The sequence below is a fragment of the Macaca mulatta genome, chromosome 5 (genome assembly GCF_049350105.2).
Source record: "Macaca mulatta isolate MMU2019108-1 chromosome 5, T2T-MMU8v2.0, whole genome shotgun sequence".
Taxonomy (NCBI): Eukaryota; Metazoa; Chordata; class Mammalia; order Primates; family Cercopithecidae; genus Macaca; species Macaca mulatta.
The window spans coordinates 61,513,365-61,539,341 of NC_133410.1; the positions used below are offsets into that span (position 1 = coordinate 61,513,365).

The 25,977-nt window shown below is 34.8% G+C and overlaps 1 protein-coding gene across 1 annotated transcript in view; it reads left to right on the top strand.

The window, feature by feature from the left end:
* Positions 1-25,977, top strand: part of ADAMTS3 (ADAM metallopeptidase with thrombospondin type 1 motif 3) — a 287,705-nt gene that overhangs the window by 208,073 nt on the left and 53,655 nt on the right. Inside the window, exon 5 of the mRNA XM_015138553.3 lies at positions 21,433-21,632. Coding sequence (XP_014994039.3) covers positions 21,433-21,632 — 200 coding nt within the window. The remainder of the gene's footprint in view (positions 1-21,432; positions 21,633-25,977) is intronic.

The window sequence follows — 25,977 nt, forward strand, 5'->3', positions numbered from 1 at the left end:
ATTTGTAATACATTATCTCATTTATTTCACATAACACTTTGTGAGATAATATAATTTTCATTGTGACAGATGAAGCACCAGCTTGGGAAATGGAACAATAAGGGGAATGGAAGGTTAAAAAAATATATAATTTCCATTGTTTGTTTAATAGCTTACCTGGAAACATAAACACATAAAACATCTTACAAGAGGCTTGCTGTGGTTGAAGACAGCCAGATTCTGCTCATCCCAATAACCCTAAAAGAGTTCCTGAGAATGCCAAGAGCACTGTAGAGCAGTTTCAGAACCACTGGTTACTTGTAGCATATACAAATATTCAACATGCACATCTCAAAATTTTAATCTGGAATAAATCACATATATTAAATAAAGAAAAATAGGGAGGAATTAAAAAATATTTTGTTGCAGCAAATATAGAACGTGAATGTTTTGTACCGAGAGAAAATAGAGATGTTTATTAGCATAAATATTTAAGATATATTTTGAAAGAATAGTTTAAATGGAAAGCATTGTATTAAATATTAATATTTAAAACAACAAAAGAAAATACCTTAGGTATGAAAGTCAATGCCAATAAGCAAAATATGTTGCAGTGCTTTTTCGTATTTGGGTTGTATATGTGCATGTGTTTCCATAACACAGAAATCACTGGCAGTCTTCTCTTTGGTAATATATGTTCATTTATGTAAAATTGTAAATTTCAACAAAAACCATTTATTACTTAGTCTCTTGTGAAAAGTGTCTTTACTAAAATGAAGAAAATGAAAACAAATAAAAGTTTACTTATACTTACTATTTTGCTCTGTCAAGCAGCAGTCAGAAAATTAGGAGAACAAAACTCACTAAAAAGAAATTTTTTTGGACCTTTGGTTAATTATTGTAGAATATTATGAGACCATAGGCATTGAGGTCAAGAATTTGTGTCCTTTTCAATAGGCTGTGAATTTGTTCGATATAAGCTTCATCATGACTGCACTGCCCCTGTCAGGTCACAGTCCAGGGCTAGGAAATCCAAGGAAAAACCTACTGTGGTGTAAAAGACTTTGTTCTAGATTGTTGCACACAGTTGGACTATTTGTGGGTAAAGACAAGTTAATGGTATCAAAGCAGTCTGAGTGATTACACAACTATATGGCCTTATCCCAGTGAAAAAATAATTGGCAAAATAAGAACTATCATCATCTAACATCAGCAACCTGGTAAGATCAGCAAACCACAATTGCCTTTGCCGCATGGGGAGCTGGATAATGGTATTCTGCACTCTTCTGCCTTCCTCTTATTTGAATAATTATCCCTAATGTTTTATAATGAAAAGTGTACATTACTTATATACAAATTAATTCTAATGCTGATAATACTTAATGTTAGAGTATAATTTATTAATTTTGCCAATTTCTTAAAAATAGAATATTAGTTTATTTAAAACCATGCTGTTAACTCAGTGATGAGTTTAATACATTAAATGGTAATAAGTATTCAGATTGATGTAATTACTAATAATCTGTGTGTATTCATTCAATTAACATTTTACGTACTTGATAGATGGATGCATTTCTTTAGCATTACCATAATATCCTCAAAAATGTTATTAAACCAAACAAGGTGTTAGGGTTTCTAGCACCTTCATATTCAAATGGAGTCCAGAGTCTGGGGGAAAAATGTAATTGTGTTCTTTCGCTGAAATATTTAGCTATATCTATTTCATGGCCTTTTCCCCATACTGCATTTTCACTATAAGAATTTCCTTAATTTTACATGCCCGTGGTTCTAAATGTTATTAAAATGTTAACTCATATACTTTCATTAATTAATAAAAATTAAAAGCACCATAGTCTGAATTACTGTACACTATATCTTGAGGAGCTCAAGAATAATTTACTACCTTTAGTTTCATTATTAGTATAATAATACCTTGAGGTCCAGGATAAGTCTCATGGGTGGTGTCTCCATTTTATAGAAATGCAGAAGCAAGCAAATCAAGGACATTTTGCAAGACTCATGTTATGGTCAATAGTTTGTTTAGTTGCTTATTTAGGAAGTTACTTGTCTAATTGTAAAATTAATTTTGTTGAATGTTACATCTTGTATTTTATGCCACGGATTCTTAGAAGATCTTGTTCTCTCACTTAAAACAATCTGAATGTTCTGAGTTTTATCTAGTCACTATCTAGTTTTAAATTGCAGATTATTTATTTCTTTCTAGTCTCTTCAGCTTTTTCTCAGGATTTTCTTTGTTTTGTTTCTGTTTTCTTTTCTCTGTCTTTGTGTTTGTTTCTTTTGGAAGACCTCATACCTCTCTGCCTTTCACTCAGCCTAGGTAAGTTTATCACTTTATAATCTTTCGCCTATGCTTTAGTAATGCACATTAGTCTTTAAAATTGTGAATTCAACTGACCCTGAGTTTATATTATAAGAGTCTTAGATGTCTCCTATCCAAGTCTGAGGTAGCTCTGTTAAATTAAAAGTTTACCTGGTGAAGAATCATTTTACATACACGATAATTCTTAACAAATATGAAAAGTCATTGCTTTAGCTACTTTCCTTCTTTGATTATGTAATGGTTACATAATGTTGCTACATTGCAAGGACTAAGAGAAATGAAATCTAAATGGCAGATAAAAGATTTATAATGTTTTTGAAGGATAAGAATATATATAGTTTATTGTTTATAATATTTGATTCTATCATCCAAGGTAATTCAGATCACACAGAGTAAAGCCATCATATTTTTAAAACAAGCAGATCAACGAAAAATGAATAGTTCATACGACAGTAAAGAGCAATATATTATAAATGCACAACCCAAACTAGCTGTTTCGGGACCTCTAGGAATGCTTCTTGAAATACAGTCTTCAGGCTCAGTGTAGTAAAAAGTTTTGGTGCAGACCCTAAGAATTAGGTGATTCTTATATGCACAAAAGTGTAGTAGGCAAAGTGTTTTTTTTTTTTTTTCTTAAGGATAGCTGGAATGACAGCTGGTTTTATTTAAAGATCTATAAAGTACACTAAAGCAGTGTCCAGTATACATAAATATAAAAATAGTTTATATCATGTCAAGAGTGTGGAGGGGAGGCCTTTCAAAGAATGATCTCATAGGCATCTTTGGCAAAAAGCTGGCACATATCCTATGTACTCCAGTGAGGCTTGCATTAGCCAGGCATTCCACCCCTTAGGAAGTAAATTTTGTGGATTGATTTACAATGCTTTTATTATCAAATCACTTTTTTGGGAGATGAGAAGGCAGTCTTTGTGGGAGGCTGTTAGCCATCCTTGCATAAATCATTTCTCATTAATTTAGATTGCTACGTAATGTCTTTCTGGAATTGTTTTAGATGTTCAACAAAGTCATGTTTCTGTTCTCATGTATCGAAGTCATTGGCATATGATAGAATAGATTCATATTTAAATCTTTTTTGTGTTATTTTGGTAACTTTTTCTTGATCTGTAGTATTCCTACAGTAAAATTTCACAGATCATAAGTTTTTCACTCACTGAAAATTTATAGATGTAACCATCATGCATATTGACTTAAATTTTTCCAGCATCCACAAAGCAGACACTGTACCATCTATCCTACGAAAGGTAATTACTATTCTGAGTTCTATCAACATAGTGTTGTTTGGCCTTTTCATGAAATGTATTTATATTTATGTATGCACACACATACACACATATGTATATGTAAGTAATGGAAATTGAATCATAGAGCATTTACTCAGTTTTATCTGGCTGCTCTTACTTAACATTGTATCTATGAGGCCTTCCCGTGTTGTTGCAAGTAGTAGTAATTTGTTCTTTTTTTGTTTCTTTGTGCTAGTCAGTTGCCTAAAATTACTATAATGTAACTTATTGTAATAAGTAATTTACTATAATCTATTTTTCAGCTTCTGCTATTATAGTTACAAATATTTTTGTACATGTATTATGGTGGGTGTACATAAGCATTCATTTCTCTTCATTTTTGCATAGGAGTAGAATTGTTTTGTCACAGGGTATTCACATATTCAACTTTCATTGCCAATATGCCAAATGGTTTTAAAAAGGAGCATCTCCATACACACCACCACCTGCAGTGTATGAAAATTTCAGGTGATCCAAATATCATTCAATGCTTGATATTTTCTTCCAGCCCTTGTAGTGGGTATGTTTAATCTGGCTTTCATTTTTTTCTCTGATGTTTAACAATGTTGAGAACCTTTGTATATACCTATTGACTATTAGAATGTTATTTTTGTTAAGTACATATCTAAGAACATTTTTAAAAATTGAGATGTCTGTCTTGTTCGTATCATTTGGTAGGAGTACTTTATATATTTTAGATATTAATATTTTCTCTAATGTGCATTACAAATATTTTCTCCAGCTCAGTAGCTCAGTAATGTTTGGCTTTAAGTAATATTTATAGTTGTCAGTGTAGACGTCTAGCATATATTTGTAAATTTATAGACATTAGAAACTATTTTTACAGTCTTTTAAATGATGTTTTGATGGTAATATAAAAAATTTTGTGTATTGGCTTTGTATTCAGTGACTTGCTTAATTCATTTATTAATTATAGGAATTAATCTGTAGATTGTTGTAGAATTTCTATCCTAACAATTATCTGGAAATAGTAACATTTATTTCTTCCATACAAATCAGAGTTCATATTTATTTTATTTTATTGCCTTGTTGAGTTTTGTTTTGTTTTTCCACTTTGTACGTGTCTATGGAAGACTGTGAAAGCACAATGAGTATTGATATAGGGGTTACAAAAACATTATAGCACCTAGGTGAATTCACAAACACAGAATCCATACATAATGAAAAATTACTGGTGTTAATATTTATGTAAATGAGACAGAATATAATATCATATAACAGTGTGTGCCTCGGTGTATATTATGATAAGGTATAGTTTATTCAACTATACTCCTACTCTTAGATGTGTGAATTACCTCCAGTTTTTTTTTAATTATCACTTCCAATACTGTTAGAAACTTTAGCAACAGCTAATTATGTTTTCTTTTTTCATTCTTCCACATTTTGCATATTGACACATTATGATTCATTTATAAATTTATTTTCTCTAAATCTAAACCATTTATCTGCTGATTTGTTCACTCATTTATTTGTTTAACAGATATTTATTGATCGCTTGCTGTGTTTCCAGTTCATTCAGCAACTTTTTAACATGTTTTCCCTTTTTGTTTTAATGGACTCAATAGTTAATTACCAGAGTTTTCTAATCACAGAAGTATTTTGCAGTCAAAAGCATTTATATATGTCCCTCTGTCTGCAGTATCATGGAGTGTCCATGGTAGATAGGTTGAAGACATACTAATTTCCACAAATCATAAGCCTATTATGAGTATAGCTGTACTATAATGAATATCATGGAGAGCATACCTAGCTTTCAGCCTTGTTGTTTATCTTTAATCATTTGTGCTATTATAACAAAATAAGACAGATGGAGTAATTTATAAGGAAGAGAAATTTATTTCTCACAGTTCTGGTGGCTGGGAAAAGTATAAGACCAAGCAACCAACACTGCTGTCTGCTGAAGGCCCCTTTCAGCTTCCGAGACGGTGCCTTGTTGCTGCATCCTCACATGAGGGAGGGAAGAAGCCTAAGAGGGGATGAATACTGTGATGTCACATGGCAGAGGGCAAACCAACTTCTGCAAGTCCTTTCTGTAGGAACCCTAATCCATTAAGACTTAATCACCTCTTAATACCATCACAATGAGTATTAAGTTTCAATATGAGTTTTGGAGGGGACACCACTATTCAGACCATAGCATTGTGATAAGAAGTTACATGCTGTGGTGATTTATATTGCAACTTTTCTTTGCTCAATCAAGAATTTACCCTGATGTCTATTGAACAAGAGGAAAAATGTAGTACATGAATTTATTTTTGAGCACGCTCCACCTCCACATTTTTTTTTGAGGTTTTGGCTTAATAGACTCATAGAAAATACTTTGAACTGCTGAATATATTAATTATATTTAGAGAAAGTGATGTAAGCTGGTCCCTTGGTGCAGGGAAGAATCTGAACAGTTCCTTAAAATATTTTTTTTTTTAGTTATTGTTCAGGTGAACAACTTTTTAGGCTGATGAAATAGGTAAAATTGCAACAAAAAAAATGAGTAGACTGTAATGAAAAATAACTAGATTAAACTACTCTAGAGAAAAAAATAAAACTAGGATACAATAAGAGATATATAGCTTAGTTAGTTAAATGTTTGACCAATGCCAAAAGGTTGAAATTTAATGTAAAAAGGAAGGAAATTTGCAAAACCAAAAGCTCTTGGAGTAAAATTTAAAGAAGATAATTTAAGTGGCAGAACATAAGATAGGTGTAGAAGACAGAATATGAGGAAGGAGAAGGCACAGTCCAATGTCTGGAACCTGAAATATGAGACTGGATATAGAAATGCAGATAGCATGGCAAATATAAGATTGTTGTGTATCAAGAATTATCAGAAGTTGGCAATGACCTGATGAGACAAGCAAGGTAAAAACGACTTTAGAGTTTTGATTGCCTGGAAATGTTATACAAGAAGACTGTTGAAGGATATATTATGTTGCAATAAGCTAATGACTTGAGAATAACAATGAGAAGACACTGGAATGTCAATGTTGAAATGTCCTGTAACTCAGGATGTGTAATTTAGGATCAAGAATGCATTAAAACTCTGTTATTGAATGATTTGCCCAAGGGACTATTTGTAAAAAGCAAAGGGTCTTAAAATGATGCTCAGCCAGTGGTGAGAACAGGATCTTTCAAAGGACCACCTAAAGAGACATCTGGAAAACTCAGAGTGGAGAGGAATGAAAAGTAGGGTTAAAAACTGAATCAGTAAAGAGAATGTGTGATAATTCACTCTGTTGAAGAAAGGAAAAGGATTAAAAATGGAGAGAGTGGTCTAGAAAGAAGGGAAAAAAATCTTGATTTGACTCAAGTCAATATCTGTAAGGAGCAGCTATACTGACTGAAGCTTAGAATGGAGAGGGTTTGAGAGGGATATCAACAGGTTGGGGGGGTGACACTTCTTATTGAACTGGAAACCAGATGAAAATAAATGTGCTTCTATGAATGTTTTATCTAAAGAAACACTTGGACTAAGGCAAATAGTTAATATGTTACTTGGAAGCACCTGATACATAGTAGGTGCTCAATAAATGTTTGTCCAGTGAATCAGTGAACTCTTATCCCTGTCTCGTCCACATCCTATGCCTCTGGTACACTTTCTGAATACTAAAAGTATATAAATAGGTGATTTTGTGAAACAGTTACATGGAACAGTAAGCTAGAGGCCAGATTGGAAGCAGTTCCTGAGGGACGTAGGAGAAAAAAAATGAGGGTATTAGGCAATTTCCACAACAGTAAAGAATCACAACATGGAATTCTAGAAGTAGGAGAGATCCTGCAGGTCATTAGATAGCCCAACTTTCTTGTTATATGGATGTGAATTTGAGGCCCAGTTTTGTTAAATAACTTACCATATACATGTCAAGGCTCGGTTTTAGGAAATTGAAACCACCCTAGCCATTTTAAGCATAAAAGAATTCAATAAAAAGAATTAAGTGTACATTAAATCTTCGTAAGGATTGAAAACACAGCCTCTAGGCTTGGGGTTCAGGACTAGTTCCCAGAATGATACAGAAGATGGCCCACCCTGGTAGCTGCTATTTCTGCTAAAATCCGGAAATGGGAGGTTGAGATAGCTGCTGCTGGACCTACTGACTCCAACTTGCCACCGCTGATGTTATCCAAGGATAACAAACAGCTACGACTGCAACTGCACCTTCCTTTCAGCATCTACACAACTAGCAACTAGATGTAGGACCCTGCTACAGAAAGCCACTGTTTTTACAATGTCTCCATAACCACATTTGCCATTCTGAGTTCCAGATCTCATATGAGTTCATCCAGTTGGTTTAACCAGAGTCTCATATGGAGTTCTAACTACAAGTACATTGGGAACTATAGTTCCAACTTCTGCAGGAGTGTACCCCACAAGGAGGTTGGAGTGAATGATGACTCCCAAGTAACCATATTCACCATTTCAGCTTCTGAAGCTGAGATCATCATTGTAACAAGGACATGGAAGCCCTATTGCTACAATGTATTTCTTATCATTGAATACAAGTACACAAAAAGAAATTATGTGGATTCAGCTCTGCCTTCTAGAAATCACATTTTGAGACTGAAAGGCCCATAAATAGAATGACCACTTAATTTATTGTTCAAACTAGGACACATGTGAGAATGAACAAAAACATTCCTAATATTGATGCCAGGATAATAAGCATGAGGTACAGAATCGCCCCAGGAAATCTCGCCTGAAACCTGTTTATAAAATATTTAAGATTCTTCATGATCTTGCCTCAACCTCTTAGTAACCACGTTTCCCAGCGTAAATATTCACTTAGTTTTGCTCCATCCTCTTTGAAGTTCTTTTCCCCCAACATACCAGTACTTTTCAGTCTTTCTGCATGCATTAGGCCCGTTGTCTGGAAGGGCCCACCCTATTTCTCCATGTCTAATATCTGTGCATCTTTTAAAATCCAGTTCAGATGTCACTTCCTCTGTTGACACATTCTCAGGTTCTTCCAGGTAGAGTAAACTGATTCTTCCTCAGTTACACAAGTATCTTGCATGAAAATATCTGTTTACATATCCTTTTTTCTTATTAAGCTGTGACCTACTTGATGACCGGATTTCAGCTTATTCACATTTTTTTGTAGAAGCCAGATTAGGTTCTGTGCTGAAAAGGTGTTCAAGAAATGTTTTGAAATAGATGGTTGGAAGGAGAGAGGGAGGAAAGAAAGGTGAGGGGACGTCCTTCCAGGAAGGAGGTAATAAACCTTTTCTAGTAATTCTAACATCTTTATATGTGAAGATTTTCCTTGTATTACCAGTTTGTTAGATCTTTAAAACTACTGAATGAATTGAGATGTGGAATCACATTCTTTCTTAGAAATAGACTTGTTACCTGTAGACTGGATTTCCCTTTTGATATTTGAAGAAAATATCTGTATGCATTGATTTTGATGGCAGTCAGTCGTAAAGTGTTTTCACTGCATCTGGGATAACCTTTCAAATATGTCATTCCTCAATTTGAATCGAATATATAAATGTTTAGGTTTCTTGGACTAAAAACACATAAAGAATCTTTAAAATCTAGCCAGATGAAATGAGATATAACAGAACCTACTATACCATGAATCACCATTGTGCCACTTTCCTTAACTTATCACAAGATGTTTTTTTTTTTTTTTTTTTTTTTTTTTTTTTTTTTTTTGAGTGAGCTGTTTCATACTGCTTGTTGTTACCCTTGTTGATTTTGAGAAATGGCCAACAACGAACCCTAATTTATAAAATTTATTTCTTGCCTTTACCTCTGTAACATGGCTTTCTGAAGTTCACCCCTATTTTCTGTCATCTAAACATGATTTTTAAAACCCTAGCTTGTAATTTTCTGAAAAACAGAGCAAAACATATTCAGTGAATATTTCAAACATCGTGTTCTTTGGACTGTAAGGTGATATCCATGTTTGCTAAGGTTTTAGTTTTTTGAATTCCCTCCATGTTTGTGCTTAGTTAACAAGCACTTTTTTTTTCTTTGCTACTCTTGGAAGACGGTTTCTTCCCGTAAACACATTTACAGTACCTTTTGGCTCATATAGCTTTTAATGAACAAAGAAGTTCACATTCTTTTATGAGAAAGGTAATTTATTTTTTCTTTTATTTTTTGGAAATTTCCTAAATGCTACTCAACTTTAATTGCACTTTCTTCCATACGATACTGTGTGTTGCAAGGACATACTAAAGGAGATTTAATGTGTCATAAAAGTACATTTTTAATTAAAGGGACATTTTCAGGGTTCTCACTGTACATTTCACTACTGTCTAACTTCAAGTCCAAGTAAATGTGTATAGAAAATCATTTAGGGAAAGCTAAATGGCTGTTGAAATTTTTAAGGCATGTTACCCTGTAAATCCAAGCTTCTAAGCTACCATATGTTCTCAGCAAAACCAAATTTAGTGAACTGCTGCTCCTGATCAAGATAGAATAACAGAGACTGCATTTACTCTCTTGCTTTAAACAACCGGAAATGGACAAAATGTCTGAAACAACAGTCTGCAAGACATTGGCTATCAGGCAGTGAATGACAGTGATCCTGAGAGATGAGAAACATATGAGGTGAGCCTCAGGATTGCTGCAGCTTATTGTCTTGAGGGTTTCCAGATGAATCCCAGGGAAGGGGAACCCAGGTGGAGCCTGACAAATTCCCCGAGTTGAGAAGCCAGAGCTGAGAGCCTGTAGGGATGAAGGTGGCCAGAGTTCACAGGACTGAGAATGGGAGAAGAGCCATACAGAGACAACTCTAAAGATCTGCAGAGGTCCCCCTCTCGTATTCAGCTGAGTTCAGATCATCACATATATTTGTGAGGAAACTACACGAAGCTTGAAAAAGAGCCACCTAAGAAAAAATCAGAGGTAACAGTGCCTGGTGCTTATATGGGGCTGGGAATAGTGCGTTTCCACAAACCAGACTGCAGTGTCTCATGATTCACATCACAGTGGAGAGTAGACAGAGGGGTCTGGCCTCAGTGGTAGTCAGTCATTAGCTGTAGATGGGCACTGCTCTGACCCCACCTAATAAATCTTACAGGCAAGACCTGAAAGGAACAAACTTATCAAGTAACTTAACTGCATCCAAGAACAAAGCTCAAGAATATTTATAGGAATACAACTATATCCAGCAGCCAAAAGGGTAAAATTCACAATGTCAGACCTCCCATCTAAACTTACTAACTATGCAGAGAAACAAGAAAATGCAACCAATAGTAATGAGAAAAATAAATCTGTCTAAACCGACACAGAACTGACAAAAAATGTTAGAATTAGCAAACACAAATATTAAAGCAATCATCAAATCTATAGTTTATACATCTTAGAAAACATGGAAGACATAAAAATGCCCATTATTTTCCATCCATATGGTCAATACGATTTCAGAGACTACATTATAGGTACACATTTATGTAGTAAAATGTGGTAACAATGTTTCTGTCTTCTGGCATATTTTATTCCTTAGACTAAGAATAATTTTATATTGGCAAATAAGTGTCTTTAGTGGAAATCACTTTAGGAATGGCTCAACAATTTTATTTGAATGCAAAAAAGGTTTGTTATTAAATTTAACTTGAATAATATTATTTGTGGACTAGGAATTATAGTATTCCATTAATAATATTAGATAGCAAATGTTCTGTCATAGATCTATCTTCAATCTGCAATAATTACTGTGGCTTAAAAACGTTAACTGTGTATGATATAAAAACTGACCAATCTGAATGTGAGTTAAAACTGATCAGTATTATTCAAATAAGCAAAAACACTTTAGATTTTTAAAAATGTAGAATGACTGCTTCTCCAATAATTTGATGTGATAATAACATACATTTTAATTCCATATGTTTGGAACTCTGCTTTAGTAAAATTTTATTGCAAGTAGCATACATATGTTAATAAAATTGTATTGCATCATAACAAAGAGATATGAAGTAAATTTTTAATCAGGATAAAATTCTGATCTGTACTGTGGTTACATAATGCTTAAAAATGTCTAAGTGTTACCTTTTAGACAAGTGAGTTTGTTTATAAAATCTGAAAAAAAAAATAGGTAACATATTATTTTTTTAGAGAAGAGATTTAAGGTGTTCTTGGAAAATTGTATATAATTGCCAATGTCTCCAGACTTTATGGACACTGTGCTCTTTAAGTGGGAGAATGGGAAGATTATCTCTTATTGTGATAAGTTACTAGACTTTTATATTCTTATGAAGTATTTTATATCATAATATAGATTCTTTTAGTGTAGCACTTTTTTCATGTAAAAAAGTTTTAATGATGGTTATATCCTTGATGAAGGATTTAGCATCAAATAAATTATAAGTATGATCAATCATGTATGATCAAAACAGCCAGAGCAATAATAACCATCTTTAATAATTTAGTGAAATTATGGCCTAATTATTAATTATGGAAATTCAGCCAGAAAGAACATGTTAGTGATCAGCTAGCACAGCTTATTTATTTCAGGAAATTGAAGCTCAGATAAGTTTAGCATCTTTCTCAAACTCATCGAGCTGCATCATCGTAGAGCTGGAACTAGAACTCAGTTCGCCTTTTATCATTTTCTGTTCCCTTACTGTGCAATAAATCACCCTTAATTTAGTAGCTTAAAACAATGCCTATTTATTAGCTCACAGTTCTATAGGTCAGAAGTCTAAGGTGGCTGGACTGGTTCTATGCTTAACTTATCACAAGGCCAAAATCAAGGTGTGGGCCAGATTGAAGTCCTATCTGAAGGATCTGGGAAATAGTCCATTTCCAGGCTCATTCAGGTTGTTGGCAGAATTCAAGTCCTTGTTTTTGCAAGCTGAGATCCTCATTTCCTTGCTGGCCGTTGGTTGTGGTTCACTGTCAGCAACTAGATACCTCTCTCTTGTCCAGAAACAGAATGCCTCCATCTCCAGAGCCAGCAACGGTTCATCAAATCATCCTCCTGCTTCATTATTTCTGACTTTCCCTTCTGCCACCAGCCAGGGAAATATCTCTGCTTTTAATGTCTCATGAGGTTAGATCAGGCCCACTTGGATATGGTTTCTATCTTATAGTCAATTGTACCATATAACATAACATAATCGTAGGAATGATACCTCATCAAAGGCACAGGTTCTCGGGACTAGGGCAGGGCATCTTAGTGGGGCCATTTTAGAAAGTCAGCTTGCTGCATTCCTGAGCCTATTCTGATTTTCTTTGTATTATATCATACAATCTCTTTATTAAAAATCTGTAACATCAATATGAATATGCTCATAAAACGTTTACATATATCTCAGTCAATTATAACTGATATTTGTGTGGCTTACTCCATCACTTTGCAAGATCTCCGCCCATTTGCTGCCTTCTTTTGAGAACCTTATCTAAAATTTTGCCTCACCTTGTCCCTCTTGCTCCTTTCCTCCTGTTTTAGTCTTCTTACCCTGTTTGATAGTTCTTATCACTGGGATGTAAGTTCTATGAGGATAATCTACATGTTTATCTCGTCCATTGCTGGATTCGCAGTGCTTAGAGCAGTACAACATAAAGTGGCGTCCAGGGCCTTTAAATATTTATCTGACAGAATAAATGGCAATTATTAATAGTTTGGCTATAATTACTTGTTTACATTTTTATTAATCATTCTATATTGGAGTGATACAGAATGCGAATATCGAGTTCCTGGAGAAGTTTGAGGTGAAGAGGTTTTCCATCCTTAATAAAGTTGCATTTAGGTGGCAAGTGATGGAAGTAACATGAGCTTTGAAATTAGCAGCTGTGAAAAGGAATCTCACCTCTCTTCTACGCAGTTGAGCTTATTTAGAAAACCTTAATTTCTAGCAGTCTAAGATTATTAGAATGTAATCTAGTAATTGGGTGTGGTGACCTCTTCCTCTACTCTTCTATCACCTCCTTGATTTAGCAGAGCTGAACTACAAAAGCCATAAATAAGAAAGTATATAATTTAGTCAAGGGGAAGAGAAATGTTAATGAAAATGCTATTAGATGTTTAGAGCAGTAAAATGTGAAAATTAAAAACTGCTGTCTCCCAAAATTAGTTATGATTTAGCTGAATAAGAATAAAAGAAATTAAGAAATCTCTAGTAACAACATTATTCATTTAAAATAGAACCGAGAGAATAAAATAAACAAATTGGGAAATAAAACAGAATATGTAGTCTTTTTCAGAACACTGTGGGACCTAAGAATAGTTGACTACTGAAGAAGAATGAGAAGGAAAATGAGGACTATCAAAGACTGTAGCAGAGAAAGGATATAAATGGGCTTGTTTATCAGGCTGCTCTTAGTTTCACCTGTCAGAAACTTACATCAAACTGTCTTAAGCAAAAGGGAAAAAAAAAGGAGTAAAATAAGAAAATGAGGTGGTGGTAGTTTATTGGTTTGTGAAACTGAAAAAAACCAAGTTTTCAAAAATTAATGGGTGAATTCCCAGGCTCATACTCATCATTGGAGTACAGTCTATTCACTATTAGTAGTCTCCACTTTCCTCTTCTAGCATTAAACTTAGACCAACAACTATTCTCATGCTAGCCGTAAACACCTACATTGTTATATTCCGCCAGTTTTCAGCTTAGTGATGAGAACTTTTCTTTCCTAGTAGCTCCAAATTAAAAAGTCCTAGTTCACAATTTCATTAGCATAATTTAGGCCATTTGAACATCTTTTAACCAAGTACTGGAGTCAAGGAAATGGCATATGCTACTTGGCCATGCCGGGTGAATGTCCACTGCTAGAGCTGAAGACAGAAGTGTAGAGGAGAAAAGTGAGATGAAGAGGGTATAAGTTCATGTAACTGCATGTACTGCCTGGAGAAAGATAGTTTCGCCACACCTAGAGTTGCTGGATTTAGCAAATAAAACTATAGCATTCTCATTTGAATTTGCATCTCAGATATAACAATGAGTAGGTTTTTAGTATTAAGTATGTCTTATGCAATATCTGTGAGATACCTATAGTAAAAATACTGTTGTTTATCTTAGATTTTAATTTAACAAAGAATACTGTATTTTATCTGACAACCTTGCCCACACCCAAATGTTTCAGCAATAAACCACTGAAATCAAATTAAATGGTTGCAATGGGACTGAATGAGCGACAATTCTGAGAATCCACTTCTATGGAAATGAAGGACTGTATCTTTCAAAACATATTGAGGCCAAGAGAATGCAGAAGTTATCTCTAGACAAATAAATTATAATAGAAGAAAATAAACATGAAATGCATTAATGAAAACTAAGTGTAAAAGATACCAGTGGAAGACTGTTACTAAGGGATGAGGGAAAAGGAAGATCTGAAAAAGATTTCAGCAAGGTGGGTAACCTGTACAATATTCGTTTCCTTCTCTTTTATTTCAAACCCCTGTGATTCAATTCTCGCCACTGAAACATGGAGTTAAATGTTACCAGAGGGTTTCCGGGAAAGGTTTTTACCTGTTCCTAAGAAAGTAATACAGGAAGACGCAATCTGTTGGACATGACTTTGATGCTAGAATTCGTGTAGCCATTTTTAGGAGCTAATTTGAAGACCAAGTTTGTACACCAAGAATGGCAGGATGTGGAAAGATGAAAAGAACTGAATCCTTGATGACCTATTGATGGATTAACCAGGAATCACCGTACCTCGAACTCTTGTTACGTGAGCCTATTGCTGAAGACACTTTAAGTTTTCTTGATTTGCAGTTAGAAACATTCTAGCTGACATATAAAAGATTTTTATTGCAAATCAGAGTTCATATTTTGGATATTAAAGTGACTTTTAAAATTTCATTTGCTAATAATCACAAACCTAAAGCATTAAAACATTTTTTCCTTAAAAGGTAAGAAGTTTCCCATCTAAAAAATGTCATGTTACTCCATAAAGTAGTCAGTAAAAACAAAAGCAAACACATGTATTTTAGAATTAGAACTTTTGGGGAAAAGAAATAATGGAAACTAACATTCACTCAATGGTTATGTCTTTAAAAAATAAAAGCAACAGTTACTTAGTGAAACTTTTGAATTGACATCATAAATTGGCCTGAATATAGTTGTTTGAACTGTCATTATGGAATTTCTCAGTTTGTGAAGGATAGAGCTCCGTTTCACTGAAGCATGTTATATCTTGGTGGAACAGTGCCTCCACATATGTAGAGATGCTGTTACTGTATCCTTTTAGGAAGTGATAACTTTAATTTAAATTTTTTTTAAAAAGATGTCAATTAAAAATCACTATTAGATGATACAAACAGGTTAATACAATTATTTAAGTTAACTGCTCGCTGCTTCTGATGTTGACAGATGACATTTGTTGGAATTAATGCTTATTTTTAGCTCTGATGATAGGATCTCCACCTACTCTTGGAAAATCCAGAATCCAACCTGTAGTATTCCAGTTACTTCATTTCATAACAGTATTCTGTTCACAAAGAATGCAAGATTTTTACACAGAGCCTCATTCTGTATTAATTGTTACTGTAAAACAATATGATGCTTTCTCATTTTCTGAAATGATGCACTACAAAGAATGCTACTATGGTACATTTTGGTAACATGAATCTTATTTTATTCTTCACTTATTCACGTGAAAATTGGCTTGCATTCTCATAGGGAGTAAGAGTACTGGGAGAACCTAGTCAACAAAATTAAAATTTGTTAGTGTCATGTATGTTAGGACTAGATTCAGTGGCATACAAGAGAAAACTCATTAGAAGGGTGACCTAAACATGATGAAAGTGTTACCTCTAGTATGTAATGAAGTTTGTTTTTAGGTAATCCGGGGCTGGTATGGTGAGTCTACAGTCACTGAGGAGTCACACTCCTTTAAAGTGTCAGACCCTCCTCTATTCAGCATGTCCCTTGATCCTAAGATTACCCCATAGAGCTGCAGACATCAAGTCCACATTCTAGGAAGCAGAAGGGAATACTGAGTGATTGAATGGAGGGCCAAAGGAGTGTGCTCCTACTGGAATGAATTGTCTTCGTTTGAGGAGCCATAAGCATCAAGATATAAGCAATACTTCTGCTTAGATCTCATTGGCTTATACTTAGTCACATGTAACCCTTGGTCACAGGGAAATTGGAGTGACTTTTTGCTGGGTTTATTATTATTTCAAATAACATTAACTTTCTGCTCCTTAGGGAAGAAAGAATGAATATTGGGTAGATGGTTTTTATCACAGTATGCTTCTAATTGTGTTCCAACCCTGAATGTATTTGTATTAGACTCAGAACTTATATCTTTCTAATTTTACCTTCATCTCCTGTCCTTTTTCAGACCATAGGAATTTTTTTTTTTTCTGGGGTGGGGAGCAATTTCACTAATCCTATACTTTGATTTCCTATAAACATGATTAAGCATATGAACATGTCATTCTCCTAAAAATGTTTCAAGCCTTAGTGTCCATAATCAGCAAAGAAAGTTATATTCTACTTTTTCTGTCTAGTAAGTTCAAAATTCTGATTTAACACTGGTAATCCTATACTTAACACTAAAAATGACAATTTTTATTGTTACTTGATTGAACATCTATATGCCCCTCAAAAATTCATTCTGATGAAATAGGCCTTATAGTAAAATGATCACTTCTGCAAATTCATATACAGCAATTGGGAAACTAGGGGGTGCACAAAAGGATACAATTAAAATGTTTCCAAAATAGTAATTAATGTACATCAGTAATTCCTAAGGTAAACTTCAGAAACATACTTTTTCCCAAAAAGTTTTAAAAAAGAAAACTTACTCTAAGAACTAAGAGGGGATTGCCTTTGATATTTCTGAGAAGCTTAAAAAGCACTGTGAGCATCATCCTTTTGGAATGAAGCATGAGATTAATAACACTGCTCTGCCTCTTGCAGGGCCTTTATTTTCCTTTTGAATGCTCAATTGAGAACACACCTGTTAGAAAGTTCTGTGTAACCTGGATTTTCCTTTTTTCTGCTAATTCTGTTGTCACATAAGTCACTCTCTGCTGCCCAACTCAGCTAGCACCATTTAAGCCACATGGCAAGTGGAGTTATTACTCAAATCCTTCTCCCTAAAGGCTCAGCAGTTAGGGTTTTTCAAAGATATTTTGGTAGGCAGGGGACTAAGGAATGGGTGCTGCTGATTATTTGGAGACACAATCATAGTGATATAGGAGTAAAGAAGAAATTATTTAGGTGGATAGTGAGGGTAGGGAAGTTCTTGGTAACATTTTTCTTTTAATGAAAAGTAGCCCCAAATCATTTTTTTCTAACAAAGAGCAGCCTGTAAAATCGAGCTGCAGACATAGAAAGGCAAGCTAGAAACTTGCTAGGTGAACGCTGGCAGTTGTGCCAATATGAAAGGGGGTACCTGGGGGATAGGCATGTCCAACATGGCAGCTCCATCTTCCCTTCTCTTTGCCAGCCACATGTACGGTAAGGAGGAGAGAACATGGCACTGGCCAAGTGGAAAGCCCATTTGAATAATAAGATTAGGATGGGACGGCCAGCTTCCCCGCATGCTATGTAACTGTCACACCTGGTCCACCTAATCTGTGGGCCCTATGTAAATCAGACATTACTACCTCCAGCCTGTCTATAAAATCCAGTGTACTCTGCTGGGGGCTGGAAACCCCATTTGGGTGCTCTTCTCTCTCACAGGAGAGAGAGCTGTTCTCCTTTTTCTTTCTTTTGCCTATTAAATGTTTGTTCCTAAACCCACTTCTTGTGTGTGTCTGCATACTGAATTTCCTTGGTGCAAGATGACAAACATCGGGTCTTTACCCCAGACAACAATGCCACTTCAATAGGTGTTGGAAAATGGTCCTCATATGCTGAGTCCACCTCTTGGTGGGGGCCACAGTACCAGCTGAGTCATGAGTCATGAATTTGGGTGGGGTCAGTAGGTTGCCAGAATGCACAGGCTGAAAAATACCTCAAAAGATCAGTCTTAGGTTCCACAATGGTGGTGCTATCTATAGAAGTAATTGGGGCCAGGTGTGGTGGCTTACACCTGTAATCCCAGCAGTTTGGGAGGCTGAGGCAGGCAGATCGCTGATGTCAGGAGTTTGAGACCAGCCTGACTAATGCGTGAAACCCTGTCTCTACTAAAAATACCAAAAAAAAAAAAAAATTAGTTGGGCATGGTGGTGTGTGCCTGTAATTCCAGCTACTTGGGAGGTTGAGGCACAAGAATCACTTGAACTGGGGAGACAGAGGTTGCAGTGAGCCGATATCACACCACTGCACTCCAGCCTGGGTGACAGAACGAGACTCTGTCTAAAACAAAACAAAACAAAACAAAGAAGTAATTGGGGAAGTTTCCAATCTTGTGACCTCTGGAACAATAGCAGTTTATCATTTTATTACGCCTGTATCTTAAAAGAATTCATACCTCATTCATAATCCTAACCTAGTGGCCTTTCATTAGTTTTACAAAGGCAGTTTAGTTGTGGGAAGGGCTATGGTCATCCTTGCTTTAAAGTTAAACTACAAACTATATTCCTCTCAGTTAGTTTGACCTATGCCCAGAAATAACCAAGAACAGCTTGGAGGTTAGAAGCAAGATGGAGTCAACTATGTCAGTTGCTATTATTGTCATAGCTTTGCCATAATTTTGCAGTTTTACTAAGACAAATTCATTATGAATGAAGATATTTCACAGCCTCAGAGCTGTCTGTAATTATAATGATGAGTATAAGTAAAAAATGCCAGAAGCTATCCTACTGTCTTTCTTTGAAATATTTGATATTGTGCATTTTAGGAAACATGGAAAGAACACTGCCCAGCATGGGGGAAAGTAGGGACAAATTATTCTTGATTTTCAAAGGCTTCCTTCTTCTCTCCCAGGTTTCTTATGCAATAAAAAGAGAGATTCTGTTTCCTTACCAGAAAACTACCTATTTAAAGAGACTTGCAAAGGCCAAACCAAAGGTGTGTTAAAGCAGAATGAACTGCCTTTCTGAAATAAGTATTCAGCCTACTTCATTCACACATCAGGCTTCATGATATAATAACATTGCTGTTATATTTCCATTGGACGTTTTCTCTGAGCGTTCTGCCAAAAAGAGCCATTTTTAGAATTGAGAGCTCATGTCTGAATTTCCTATATTTGTACACTAGCTATCACAACCTTTCACATTCTCAAGTGTGTGAAAAAGACTTGAGGTTGAATAGTAAAGCTATTTGCAGGTGTAGTCGTCTCTTGACCTCAGTGAGGGTTTGCAGCTCTTGAAAACTTTTCAGGAAAGCTTTCTGTTTGATGTGGATGATGGTGAGAGTTATTTATGTATTGTGGAACCAATGTAATTCCTTGGTGAGGAGAATTTTCCCAGCTAATGAGCTATCAGTTGGGCTTAGGTCAAAGTGAATTAAAGTAGAGCTTTTAAACCTGAGTAGTCACATTCGGAGCATGTCCCCCTACTTGTAAGGGAGGGTGTTGGTGTTTCTGTATATTTTTTAAAGGTAGAAAGAGTGTGAGTAGGATCTGTACTTTCACTACTTCTAATCCTTTGTGGCTAGGGCTTGGTCATCAATCTTCCTGGCCAAGAGACACCTATTTTTCCCCTGTCTTAATTTTATTAAAGCCACAAAGGCGGAGAGGAGAATACCTATTTATTAATGTTAGATGCTGACTCAAATGACTAGCAAGCCCCAGTGCCGCAAGAAATAAACCATCATATAAAGCATGAGTCAGAGCTGGTTCTGTCAAACTTGTTTTTAGATATGTGGTTGTTTTAGACATCAAGGCAGTTTATAAAATAAAATCCTTTCCAAGTTTTATATACTTGAAATGGAGATGAATATATTTTTTGTTTTTATGTGCCAGCAGTTTTGAATAATCTCTAATTTTAATCCAAATGATAGATTTTATTTTTTAATTCACTAAAACTTTTTTCTCAAAAAATACAGTCATCTGAAAACAGATAACTGAGGTCATTAAAACCTGCTGATGTCTCTCTCACTTTTTCTTTCCATGTATATAGGCGTGTGTGTGTGTATATGTGTGTGCATGTGCGTGCGAAATGTTCATTTGGAAACTAAAAAAATGTAAGTTTCTTGAACTGCATTAAATAAGAAATTATTCTGGCCATCCAAATGATGGCCAGTACAAATGTGGAGCACTAAAGTTTTCCTGTGTATCCCTGCATACACATATAATGTATATTTTATCGGCATGTGTATATAATATGTACCCTGTATATTATATACTATCTTATCCACACACACATACACACACACACACATATGTTTATAGTATGTACCCTGTATATCCACTTCTTCACTAGCAGCATTCACTAGGAAACCATACTCAGAAGAAATAAAGCAATACGTAGTGACTGATAATCATATTACTAGATGCTGCTGTGTTGCCACGCTATAATTTGATTTTTAAATTAAGGTTACTGGAAAGAGGAGCAATTTAAATTTATGTGACACAAATTCTATACTCCATGGTTATAGTAACTTAATCATTGTAAACATACTGGAGTTATTTTTATTTGTAATGTCAATTTATTTAATAACTACATAGCCAGCCTGTATTCTACACCCCCACTGCCTTGGCTCTTTGCTGGGAGAAAAACTGAACCACTTCTATCCCTACAGAATAGTCAGTCTGCCATAATGGCACCGCTCCCTGTATAATAATATGATTTTACCCTCAGTGTTGCTGTTCTATGTTGAATTTGTAGCAGGTCTGTCTGGTCATATGCATATGCATATTATTTAAGGAATAAACTGAAAAGTAGCATCTCAGTGATTATGAATGATACTCATAGGCCCCTGAGAAAATTCTTTTCTTCTAAGAAGTTATTGGAAGGCCAATTGGGGAAACTGAAATTCCTGATTCCTTTTGTTTCTTAATAGAGTCAGACCTGGAAGGCCTTGATGATCTAGGTACTGTTTATGGCAACATCCACCAGCAACTGAATGAAACAATGAGACGCCGTAGACACGCGGGAGAAAATGATTACAACATCGAGGTACTGCTGGGAGTGGATGACTCTGTGGTCCGTTTCCATGGCAAAGAGCACGTCCAAAACTACCTCCTGACCCTGATGAACATTGTGAGTAGTGACTCCTTTTTAAAGCTTTTTGATCTTTTAATTCATTTCTCTTATTTGTTGGTACCATTTGGCAATCTGTGTGAGAACTTCCATGACTGTGCCCTGCATCCAAAATATGTACATGATGGCATTAAATTTAAATTATTGATCTACATATTTAAAATACAAGAACGTTAAAATAAAGGAAGCATGAAGCAAAAGTTTCTTTTGGTTGATCAAGTAGTTTTCCATTGTTGTCAAGGGGTAATCATAAATTTAAAAAGCCATAATGAGATGGAATTAAACCATGAATTGTAATTTTTATTTTGTTCTGGGGATAATCAAAACTCACAGGACTTTGTCCATCTGCTTTGATGTGGCCCATGAAGGATGAAATAGTTCTTTCTAGAATCACTCTGCTTCACAGGATGATGTAGAATGATTTATGCCTGGTAACTCTGTGGATTCTTGTTGTTACAGCTTTTGAACAAATGTGATTTATTTCAACATTATAAGACCGAAGGTAATGTATTTATTAATACAAAGCATACAACTATTGGCACAGTGCTGCACAGCAACCACTAATGGTCTCTTTAAATTTATCTTTATTTCTCCTTTATGAACCTTAATCAGATTCAGAAGAAATTTTGTCAATATCCTGAAACCTGTGTTCTTTCTTTTTAAATTGGCAGAGAACAATTGAGGAGAAATAATAACATGTAAACCACCTACTTGTAAAAGATAATTGAGATGTTGATGTACTCTGTATATTTTACCTCATGCCAATAATACATATTATATCGATCTTGCAAATTTATTACCTAAGCCTATGCTCTGTTTTCTTTCCCTATCTCTCAATACACCCTCCCCCTCGCACAACTTTTGATATTTAATATAATTTCTTGGATATCTATAGTTTACCTCTTTCCCCCATGCTTAAGATTAGATTTCAAGCAACTGTAGTGAAGGAGAAAAATTATTAATTTCATGAAACATGATTTTATTTATGCTAATATCTGTTAATAATATTTTGGTCTATTGAGATAGCAATTTATAAAATTACACTTATACCATGTCTCTGTGAAAAAGAAAATGAGTACAGAAATTCAAACACATGTTTATTTGTTCTTGGCACTAATTTCTGTTATGAAGACCAAACAACACACAGAAAACAAATTACTAGCCTTGGCAATAGATGTGTATAGACGATCATCATTTGTGAATCACATGAATGTTTTCAACTCTTGACAATGAACTTTTCATATTAACCTTTTGACTATTAACTTTTTGCTAGTTGTGTAACTTTGGCATGCTTCTTGGACTCTCTGTCCTGCTTCTGTCTCTTTATCGGCATATTGAGAAAAATAATAGGGATGTTGAGAGGATGAAGTGAGTAAATACAAGTCATCCTTTATTTACAGTGCCATATACAGATGCACAAATAGAAAATCATATTTTAGTTCTCTATACCAAATTTTACTTTGTAAGTGATCTAAAATTTCAAAATTCCTATGGAGATGTTATTCTTATGTCATTCATTATGTCCCTGGGCTACTTTTTTCTAGTATCTGGAAGACAATCAGTACAGACTTATTTGGCCCGCAAATGTGCCTAATAAGAAGGCTTTTGGAGTAATGCAACAGAAATTTTGATATGTTTCTTGTCCTCATAGAACTTATAACTATTAGAGGAGAAAAAATAAATACATGGGAAAATTAGAAGGAAAAAGAACCTAAACAATAAAAGTTATGCTATTATTAAGTCATATTATAGGCAGTATATCATAAATGCTATAACACTTTAGAAAATGGAGATGTGACCATAGTTATCCAATCATTAAATGATAAAATTATTAAATTGGAATTTAGGAGGGTAAGGCCTTAGTTTTAGTCATACTACTAGTTGGCTTTGTGACCTTAGACAAATCATGTCTCTTTCTGGGACTTAGTTTTCATCATTATATAAACTTGAAAGATTCAACAAGTTTATTAGTTATGTAATTCATCAAGAAGTTAGGAGTTAAACTGCTTTTAGAGATTTCTTTTCCTATTTTTGTTGTTTTTTGTTCGCCTTGTTTGTGTTTTTTGAAGGACATGTGAAAATGTGAAGGGTTTCTATGTAGGAATGGCTACAGTATATTCACCAGACAGTAAGTAGTAAGTATGATTTTGAGAGTGTCAAAGGAATAACAAAGTGATGTATTTTATGTTTTAAAAACAGTCAAGAAGACTTTTGTTCTTAAATCTATTAAAAAAATGGATAATAGGCTAAGATTCTGTCTCAAATACAAATTATTCTAAAATAAATAGAGTATCAGAGAATGGAGCTATGAGAGAGAAAATAATTTTTTTAAACTTAATATATTAATTGCATTTTAAGTAATTAGTATTGGTAAGAGATTTGGAGAGGTGAGAATAACACTTGTCCCCTTCCCTCTCCAACTTCATGACCAACTGAAAGACATGGAAATCACACAGATGAAGAATGAAATAGTTTTATTAATAATGAGAACTGAATTGCACATACAGTTGCATATACTTAAGTATATAGTCACAAGGTTTTCATTATTCTAAATCAGGTTCTCAACTGAAGATACATTTGTGTCCATGTCAGTTCCCAGGGACATTTGGCCATGTCTGTAGACTTTTTTTTTTATTGTTATCACTGGTGGTTGGGGCGGGGGTGGAGGGGAATGCTACTGCTAATAGTGAGAGAGGCCTCGGATGCTGCTCAGCATCCTACAGCGCAACAGACAGCCCTACACAGCGTAGAATTTTTAATTATCTGGCCCAAAATGTCAACAGTGCTGAGATTTAGAAACCTTGTTCTAAATTAGTCTTATTCCCAACTCCCATCACTCTCCAACTGGATAATTTCAGGTTTTCCCTCTGGTGTCAGGTGGACAACTTTAGCCAAGACAGACAGAAGACTGAAGTCTTCCCTCTCCTCCATACTCACTGCCTTGTTGTAGCCTGTCAGACCCAAAATACCGACCTGAGCGGGCTCTTTCCTTTTCCTGTAATTCATCATCAAATGAGAATGAGAAGCAGAAAGAGAAACCGACAATGATACCCTAATGAAGCTAACTCATGGAAATTCAAGACCAGGAACATTCAGTTTTTTTCTAACAATGTTCAAATAACTATCTCTTGTGCTGGCCATGCTTTATGATTTCTCATGGTCATTTAAAATTATGACTCACCAGGCTTGAGGCCTACATAGACATAGAGACTTAGATGAAATATCAGATAGGGTCCTGGAGAGAAACTGTAGAAGAAAGCTAACAGCAAAAACAGTTCTATCTTTCTGCATTGATTAGGATGAAAGGTATCCCTATGGTAGAGAAAAGATCTTGCTGTCCTTTAAAATTGTTTGTCAACTTTGCCTTGGTTGACTACTCAGCAGATGTGCTCTTCCCTTTACCTGGTTGTCAATTTCATTTCCATATCAGAACCCAGATGGTAGTTCCTGAATTAAGGGAATACTTTTAGGTCCAAATAATTTGCTTCAGAGTTATCACCTTAATTTAAACGGGACTCCCTTTTAAAGAGAAGGTTATATTTGTTGTGTCATGCTTTTATTGAAAAGAGCTCGTGTATTAAGTGTTAAATGTATATTTAATGAAAGAAGAACAAATGTATATAAATAATGTAGAGGTAGATCAGGAACAGTCTTGGGAGGGAGTCAGAAATTTTGGACTCAAAACAAGAGGAAATAGATGGCAAATGCAACGATATAATGGGAGCAGTGTTTTAAGAAATAAATTATCAATTATTGTGTATCATATATTCTTTCCAACTATATTGCAAGATGGAAATTATTACAATTTTTCAGAGGAAATGGAGACTTTTAAAATGTTAATAAAATTTAGCTAAATTTTAAAAAATTATTTACAGTTCATAAAACAGTCTCAAGTAATGATAAGGTTGTAAAGCTAATCATTAAAAAAAGACAGTGTTACTGGGAAGAGAAACTGGCCTAGAATGTTTAAGTTATTTTTAATTTTAACTCAATCATAATTTAAGCATAATGAGAACACTTAAAACACAATATTTACTATTATATGTCAGCAGTAATGTTAAATTTCTTTGGTTTATCTGCTGTTTTAAATTAGCCATGCAAGTTGTTCACCTTTTGGATACAAATATATTTAATCTATTTCAGGGCCATATTTCCTAATGACAGTGATGACTGTGCGTGTGAATGAGGTAAAATTCTGTAGCTGTTGCCATGCAAATGTTTGGATACAGGAAAGGTAGCTCACTATGTTAACACTTTTCTCTGGAGGCTTGAGGGTCAAGTGAACAAGTTTGAGCAGGCCCTAGATGATTTCGATATAACTTCCCAAGAAAGGAAGGAGACCCTC